Source organism: Garra rufa, chromosome 20 (genome assembly GCF_049309525.1).
Source record: "Garra rufa chromosome 20, GarRuf1.0, whole genome shotgun sequence".
Taxonomy (NCBI): domain Eukaryota; kingdom Metazoa; phylum Chordata; class Actinopteri; order Cypriniformes; family Cyprinidae; genus Garra; species Garra rufa.
Genome location: NC_133380.1, coordinates 4095456 through 4105114, shown reverse-complemented (window position 1 = coordinate 4105114; position 9659 = coordinate 4095456). Strand labels below are relative to the sequence as shown.

The 9659-nt window shown below is 32.2% G+C and overlaps 1 protein-coding gene across 1 annotated transcript; it reads right to left on the bottom strand.

The window, feature by feature from the left end:
- Positions 1 to 5600: 5600 nt before the first annotated feature.
- Positions 5601 to 7622, bottom strand: rps23 (ribosomal protein S23). Its single transcript, XM_073826011.1, has 4 exons — positions 7572 to 7622; positions 6082 to 6241; positions 5877 to 5997; positions 5601 to 5797 (listed from the first exon to the last, which is right to left on the bottom strand). The coding sequence occupies exons 1-4, from the start codon at positions 7573 to 7575 to the stop codon at positions 5651 to 5653; spliced, it is 432 nt and encodes a 143-aa protein (XP_073682112.1). The 5' UTR covers positions 7576 to 7622; the 3' UTR covers positions 5601 to 5650.
- Positions 7623 to 9659: the final 2037 nt, after the last annotated feature.

Genomic DNA, 9659 nt, shown 5'->3' with positions numbered 1-9659 from the left:
CTTGACAAACTCATTCAGATGATCCTGCAGATCTAAAACATCAGGGCCCGTATTCACAAAACAGTTTATCTTAGCACTAAGAGTTCTCCTAAATAGCAGTAAAAGTTTTTAGCTAAGAGTTTTGTCTTAAAACATATTCACAAAGCTGCTGAGACAAACTTTTACTAAGGAATAGAGAGAAGTCTTAAGATGAGAGTAAAGGCGGGGTTGACCTCGTTGCTATGGATGATGTCAGGGAAGGGGAAGGGGTTTCTGTCAGAGATTTATTTTTATTTCGTAAAAATATTGTAGAGCACGATATTATTTTGCCAAATTCAGATAAAGGTTTTTAAAATAGAAATGTGTTTAAAAATAAAGCTTTTAAAATGCAGGCTATGTGTCACTAATTAAACTTCGCTAATTGTCAGCCTCTTAAATGTGTGCTTCTCGTAAACAATTTGTGGACACATGAACACCCTTTTAGTAATCGTAGAATGATCATTGCTGAATGCATGCAAACGTAAAATACAACCAAACTGATGCAAGGACAGCTGTCCCTTGCACACTGAGTCCGATTTTTTTATTATGCATTTTTTTTGTATTCGTCATTCTAAAAATTTGTCACAAACCGCAAATATTGCACACTAGTCGTGTAGTAATAAATCCGTTGCAAAAAAAAAAATAAAATAAAAAATGTAATTAAAAGTCAAGTAAAAACAGCGCAAAACAATACAAAATGGAATCTTCGCAGGGAGGATGATTTTGTTGTCCACTTTCTTCTTAAAAAGAGAAAAAATGAAGGACATATTGGGTCCATCCAGTTATAAGATACAGAGGAAAGAGAGAATACTTCTTGTGTGCACCTTCATTCAAAGTTTACTTAAGAATGTCAATAAACGTTGATGCTTTGCCATAATTACTGAAGCCACATATTATAAAGAAGACCACTAATTTCTGTGAATTTAAGTGTACAAAGACCTTCACACTGCTTTGTGCTGCAAGACGAAGTTGATGAACTTATCCGATGCAATTCTGAATTTTGGGGTTCGCTTGTATGGTGGCTCTAAACTGTCAAAACACCTCTCAAAATGCTTGCTACAGATGCAAAGAAGCAGAAAATCTAACCCGTTTTTTATGACGCTCTGGAGGCAGTATGTAAACGTGGTTGATGCAACGTGAGGTTGTATTTATTTTTTTACCCAAAGAAAATTTCGGACAATGACCTTTCAAAAGGACAAATTTGGAGATAACCTCCAAAATCCAAAAAAGATGCGTGGAAAGACAGTCTATGTGTGCAAATAAATGCAGTGTGTTCATAAAAAGTTTACACTCTGAGGCAGATTACCGAAAACAGCCAATTTGGGATAGTTTGAGGTTAGTGACTTAGGAGTCCTCTTCACTATTCCTAACATTTCGCAGGTTTAGGAGCTAGTTTTAGCACTAAAATGCTTTGTGGAATACTCTTAGAGCAAAAATACTCTTAGAGTCCCAAATTTAGGACTGACACACCCATTATTTTTAAGATTTTCTCCTAAATCAGCAGGTTAGGAGCTACTTTTAGCCTTAAGATGTTTTGTGAATACGGGCCCAGGGGCCGTATGTATAAAGCTTCTCAGAAATGCTCTTAAGAGTAGTCTTAAACTTTGACTTAAGTGTCAAAAAATTCTTAGTAAGAAGTAGGACTTTTTTAAGAGTAGGAGACTTTTATAAAGAATCTAAAAGCAACTTTCAGTAAAGTTTGAGACTGATTCTTAAGTTCTGACTTAAGTGTTGTAAATTAAGGACTACAATGATTGAAACACAAAATGGCCTTGACCTCTGAATCAGCCAATAGTGAGCCGGCTCATGTGAGTCACAGCAGCACAACACCAATTATTTGATGGAACTACAATACAAACATTTAATTAAGACACTATTTAATATTTCAGTGTATTTAAACAAATGCTTTGCATTGTGGAAAATTATCACAAATTATTATTAATGCTTTGAAATCCATGTCTCCTCATTTACAGTTGGAGCAATGATGTGAACAGCTCCAAGAACTCAAAGAAAGCCCACAAACTTAAAAGTTTCTTGTTTTGCAGCATGGTTTGACGGTCAGTTGGAAAGTCAATAAACTGCCTTTAAGTTGTGGCCAAGAGAGAGAGAAAAGTGTTACTGATTTTGTAAGCATATTGCATATTTGCTTAGAGTCAATTGTTTTACTTTAATTTTTTTGATAATAATGCAGTAAAATGTGTCATATTTTTTGGCATTGCTGTCCTACAAAGAAATTATGAACACATGCAAAAACAAGAGAGGACCAACACAAAATTAATAACTGATTATGTTGTATTCAATGTCAATGTTGACAGTTTAGTGATTTTGTCACTAGATTTGTTGACGTCCTTCCCCCTTTTGAGACTTTGAGACTAAACCTTATTTAGATGACAACACTCTCCCACTGATATATTTATATTATATAGATCAGTGAACTCACCATTATGTCCTCATCCTCATCGGCTACATTGTGTGACTGTTTTAACTACTTTCAATTGAAAGCAGTTAGCAACATTGATCAGTGTTTTTTTTCATATTTTGATGGTTTAAGTGAAATGTGAGGTCATTAAAACCCTCCACACATCACTTTTGGTCACTGATGTGTTTGGTGAGGTTAGTGTCACAATATTTAAGACCCTGCTTACTGGGTCATCACCAGTGCTTTGCTGCATTTTTACAATCTTTCAAATTTTCCAGTGAAAATAAATAAACAAACAAACATATTATTGCAGCTAGAGCATTGATTTGTAGAGTGGATTAAGTTATTATGCTTATTACTTGGTCAATTACAAAAATAAATACATTAAAGAATGCTTGATGGTCACGATTGTATCATTTTATCAACTCCATATCATCATATCTCCAATATGTCATATGTGTATTGTAAAGTGTGTGTTTCCTCCTTTTTGCTGCCATTGTGTTACTCCTAACTAGGTTAGGAGACCTCTCCAACTCTCTTAAATAATTTAGGAGCTGAGACCTAGTCTTAACACTTAAGGACTTTTATGAATCAGTCTTTATCTTAAGTCCAGAAATAAGAGTAAAATTACGTCACTCTTAGAATTTTGAAACACTTAAGACTAAAATTTGACTCTGAGAAGCTTTATACATACGGCCCCAGGTGTTTACTTCATTTTCTCCTCTCTCTTCCACATCAATTCCCTCCAACTTTTCAAACAGTTTATGCATGATCCAATCCACACCTGTCTCCTCCAAAATACATCTTATGATATGAACCAGTGAACATTTTGTTGGGCACCAACAGAGCCATCAAATCAGCATAAGAGCAAATTAGGAAGAGAAAAAAAAAACAGCACAAATGTGTCCTTAAGTCTCATGTGGTTTATCTATTATGAAACTAGTGATAGCTCGGATGTGATTTTGAGGGCAGAAGCCATTGGGCAAGTCACATTTTGACAGAGAGAAACAGGTTTACTTCGCATCAAGCTGCACATGGGCTCAAAAAGGCCTTAGCTTAGAGAGTCTATGTGTTGTTTTTAGTGGTTCAAGAGAGATTAATGTCAGATAACCAGTATATGACACATGATTTTCCACAGCTTTTGACCAAATAACTTTTACTTTCTGATTTTAATAGTGATAAGCAGAGTAGGGAAAAAAGTAATATTGAAAAATATTACAATATAATGTTTCATTTTAATGTCCTTGAAATTATAATTGAATCGGTGGAGGCAAAGTAATTAGCCATTACTCCAGTCGTAAGTGTCACATGATCCTTCAGAAATCATTCCAATATACGGAGGTATCCGTGTTGGAAACAGTCATGCTGCCAAATATTGAAATTTTTTTGGACCCATGATATTTTCTATCAGGATTTTTTTAATAAAAAAAAAAAAAGCATTTATTAAAAATATACGTTTTTGCGATCACTTTTTAAACAATTTAACACATCCTTGCTGAAAAGTATTAATTTCTTTCAAAAACAAAAACATACCAACCCCAAACTTTTATATCGTAGCGTATACAATGCATCTGAAAAGTAGTCACAGTGCTTCACTTTTTCAACATTTTGTCATGTTACAGCCCTATTTCAAAATGTATTAAATTCATTATTTTCCTCAATTCTACAAGCAATACCCCGTAATAACGTGAAAGAAGTTCTGAATTTACCACAGGTGAACTCCAATCAAGTTGTGGAAACATCTCAAGGACAATCAGCAGAAACAGGATGCACCTGAGCTCAATTTTGAGTGTCACTGCAAAGGCTGTGAATACTTACTTACTTACACACTTGTCCAATCCTGTTCCTGGAGATCTACCTACCTGCAGACTTTAGTTCCAGCCCTCCACCAGCACAGCTGTCCGTAATTATCAAGCGCTACCCAAGAGATTAATTAGTTGATTCAGGTGTGTTTGATTGGGGTTGGAGCTGAACTTTGTAGGATAGTAGATCTCCAGGAACAGGGTTGGGCACCCCTGCTTTAAATGGTTCTTTAAGTCAGTGGTTCTCAATCCTGGTCCTGGGGGACCCCTGCTCTGCACAATTCGCATGTCTCCCTTATTTAACACACCTGACTGAGATCATCAGCTCATTAGGAGAGAGATCCATGAACTGAACTAACAAGCTGAAGATCTCAATCAGGTGTGTTAAATAAGAGAGACATGCAAAATGTGCAGAGCAGGGGTCCTCCAGGACTAGGATTGAGAACCACTGCTTTAAGTGATGGCAAAGAAGAACCATCTCTTTCTTATCTTTTTATAATCTGAAGAACCTTCTTTTGCCACAAAGAACCTTTTGTGAAACAGAAAAGAAAGGTTCTTCAGATGTTAAAGGTTCTTTATTGAACCATTTAGACAGAAAAGGTTCTTCTATGGCATCGTGAAGCACTTTTAAAAAATTTTAAGAGTGTACATGTGATTATTTTTTCATTTTATATTTTTAATACATTTGCAAAGATTTCAAACTCTTATCACATTGTCATTATGGGGTATTGTTTGTAAATTTGGAGGAATATAATGAATTGAATCCATTTTGGAATAAAGCTGTAATAAAATGTGGAAAAAGTGAAGCACTGTGAATACTTTCTGATGCACTGTATTGTTAGAAACGACTTCTATTTTAAATAAATGCTGTTCTTTTAAACTTTTTATTCAAAGAATTCTTGTAAAAAGCATCACAGGTTCCAAAAAAATATTAATCAGCACAATTTCTGAAGGATCATGTGACACTGAATGATGCAGAAAACTAAGCTTTGATCACATGAATTAATTTGAATGTACATTAAAATAGATTTACATCGAAATCTCACAACATTTAACTATTTCTGATCAAATATACGCAGCCTTGCTTAGCATAAAACACTTATTTAAAAAAAAAAAATTAAAAATCTTACTGATTCCAAACGTTTCAACAGCAATGTAACCATAATTTTAAATATTTTAACTACCACTTAGTTATCATAAATGACTAGTACTCTTTAGAATTGGCAATAAACCATAAATGCTTACTATTGTGAACATAAATACTGTATCTGAGACAAGACAGGAACTTCAAAATGACATTTATCCAACACACACTAAAACTTCTAAAAAGTTGCAATCATTCAAGAAACACAAGGGCACAGTTTATGGAACTGAAAAAAATTCCTTTTATTGTGACTTCAACAAGAACAGTTTATGATCTGGGTCTCTCCTTCTTGCCTTTGTACAGAGCCAGAAGAGAAACGTTGGCCACCTTCACCACCTTGAAACGAACACCGGGAATATCACCCACGGCGTGTCCCTTACGACCGAATCCTGCAACCAGAACCTCATCGTTTTCCTGTAACACACAGAAACAACACTGAGAACTCTGTAGGATGAATATCCTCTTAAACTCAGATGCACAAACCCAAATTTACCTCAATGAAGTTCAAGCAGCCGTCGTTGGGGACGAAAGCTGTGATCTTCTTGCCGTTCTTGATCAGTTGGACCCTGACGCACTTCCTGATGGCAGAGTTAGGCTGCTTGGCTTCAACACCACTGCCATGACAAACAGAAAGTCAGTCCATCATATCTTAAATAACTCATCTATTCATCAAAATTCTGATAAACGCTGGTTCTTACACTTTCTCAAGCACAATGCCTTTGGCGTGAGAAGCTCCACCGAAGGGGTTGGCCTTCAGAGCAGTACCCAAATGGGCCTTCTTGTACTGTTTATCATGCCACTTCTGCTCGCGGCGGTGGTTCCGCAGTTTTCTAGCAGTACGCAGTCCACGACACTTGCCTGAAGGAGAAAAAAAAAACAAACATTTTCAGTCACACCTTTGGAGCAGTTGAAGTTTATATGTGGTTTTCAATTACAAGACAATATTTCAGAGCCAGCTGCATTACTACAGAAAGTTATATTCACTACAAAAGTCAAATTGATTAAAGCGGAAGTCCTGTACAAGTAAATCGTCCACACTGCAAGCAAAAACACTTTTTTCATGCACCTGTCAAGTTTGAGATTCTGGGCTTTTTGCTGTTTCATAAAGTGTTTTTTAAGGCTAGTGGAAAGAAAACACCCCAAAGACACTGTTAAGCGTTTCTTTTATAGCACTTTATCTCTTTGTGTCAATAGATTTTCATTTTCTCAAAATGAGTTTTTTTCTCCTACACTGAGCCATAAATATCCACAGTAACACTTACACACACCAAACTTTACATTTTGATTTCTGTCTATATCCTGAAGGTTTTTACAGAGGGATTTGTTCATATATAATTTGCTTGATTTTATACATTTTATTTGATTTAAAATAGTGTTTTCTGTCTGTTCTAAGTGTTTTCTGAATTATGGAGTGACAAAATAAGACCTAAAATCCCCTTTGTAAAAACATTTTACTCTACTATGTCAAATAAATTAAACAAGAATTTTGAAACTGCAAATTAACGGGTATTTCATTAAATAATGCCCATTTAAAACGAAAAATTGAGAACTTGTAATACAAAAAAATATTTGCAATTATCAATGTAATCAATTAACAGGGTAAGTAAGGTGATAACTATTAGATTAAAGTTTTAACCCTATTTACCTGCAGTGTCTCGCCTTAAAACTACAGAAGAGGCGGTTCATCACTTAAGCATCTCGAAGCTATTAACAGCCATCAACAAAACACACACCATAATTACAGACCAGTTTAAAACCAAAAAGTACATATTTTTTTCTGTAGAGGCTTCACTTGATCCTAAGTTAGCATTAGCCGTCTAAATCAAACCTACAAAAAAAATACTCTGGAACCATTTTAAAGCAGTTAAATTGTAATATATAACATGCAAATGCGATTAACCATATAAATCGTGCATAAGAAATCGAACCGCTGTTTAATTTTGTGAGAACGAGTCAAAAAAAGGAGCTTGTCAGTGTTTAATGTCTCCGTTAACGTTATCGGACTCATGGCCGCTCCACGATGCCTCCGTTATAAAAGACAAAATAGCGATAGAAACCACTCAATAGCGAGCTCCACTTTGTCGAAACTTATACGTTATAGTTTTAACAATATGTAAAGCAACATATTTGTGCCGTAAAATCAATTATTATAGCGTTTTATCCAGTTTTATTGTCGCCTCGCACGTACCCATGATCGCGTGTTCTGAGTCCGGACAGGAAAGAACGATCACGTGACGCTCTGCGCAAATGACTGCTGGAAGGACCCCCGCGGGTAGGCCCAACGCGCGCCTGTGTATAAATCTGTAATGCTCGTTTGATTGAATATCAGAGATTAGGAAAGGATTTGTTTTTTAGCCTTTTCTTTATTGTATCTCTATTTGGATGGCAGAACCAGCACTTTAATATATTTAATCTGATTTGTTTTGCCGTCATCCAAGTCAAAATATTATTGTTAGTATTAAAAACTCGACTTGATTGTGATTGAAAAAAAGCATGTTTATTTATGATTACAATATTTGTGCAGCAATATGTATTTTAAATGTGTGAAATCACTACAGTGTTACCATTTATTTGTTTAGTTTAGTTTATACTGTTTTCTATTGCTAGAATTGTTGACTTTATAACTGGACGTTGTGTATAATTGAAATGAGAAATACATCAATTGAATATACATAAATATTCCCATTTGGTTTAATACTGAATTTGTATTATTATTTGTAACAACTACCTATCTATGAATGGGAAATAAATAAATAAATAAATAAATTCACTTTTGGTTTAATACTGAAAAATATTATAATTGGCAATTTGTATCTATCTATCTATGAATTGTAAATAAATACATAAATAAACAAATAAATTCCCTTTGGATTTATTACTGAAATATGTTATAATTTGTAATATTTATGTATCTATGAATTTTAAATAAATAAATTCCATTTGGATTTATTACTGAAAAATATTATAATTGGTAATATGTATCTTTCTATAAATTGTAAATAAATAAATAAATTCCCTTTGAATTTAAGACTGAAAAATATTGTAATTGATAATATGTATGCATCGATGAATTGTAAATAAATAAATAAATACCATTTGGATTTATTACCAGCAAACTATTACAATTGGTAATATTTATGTATCTATGAACTGTAAATAAATAAATTAAAAAATCTCATTGGATTTAATACTGAACAAATATTATAACTTGTAATATGTATCTATCTATGAACTGTAAATAAATACATAAATTCCCAGTGAATTTAATACTGGAAAATATTGTAATTGATAATATTTATGTATCTATGAACTGTAAATTAAAAAAAAAAAAAAAAAAAAAAAAAAAATATATATATATATATATATATATATATATATATATATATATATATATATATATATAAAATTAATAAATATATACAAATAAATTCCCTTTAGATTTAATACTGAACAAATATTATAGCTTGTAACATATATCTATCATTTAATTGTAAATAAATAAATAAATAAATATATTCCCTTTGGATTTAATTTAATTAAAATATTATCATTGGTAAAATGTATTTATCTATGAATTTTAAATAAATAAATAAATAAATAAATAAATAAATAAATTCCTGCTGGATTTAATACTGAAAAATAGTATAACTGGAAATATTTATGTATCTGTAAACAAATAAATAAATAAATTCCCTTTGGATTTAATACTAAAAAATATTATAATTGGTAATATGTATCAATCTATAAATTGTAAATAAATAAATTCCTTTTTCATGTATTACTGAAAAATATTATAATTGGTAATATTTATGCATCTATGAATTGTAAATAAATAAATATATAAATTCCCTTTAAATTCATGACTGAAAAATATTATAATTGGTAATATGCATCTATCTATAAATTGTAAATAAATAAATAAATACCTTTTTCATGTATTACTGAAAAATATTATAATTGGTAATATTTATGTATCTATGAATTGTAAATAAATAAATATATAAATTCCCTTTAAATTCATGACTGAAAAATGTTATAATTGGTAATATGCATCTATCTATAAATTGTAAAAAAAAAAAAAATTAAATAATAAATACTAAAATATTATAATTAGTAATATCTCTGCATCTGAATTGTAAATAAATAAATAAATAAATACCCTTTGGATTTAATACTGAAAGATATTCATAGATAGATAGATACAAACTGTAAATAAATTATAAATAAGTACATGCATACATACATTTTTCCTTTGTGTTTATTACTGAAATATAGC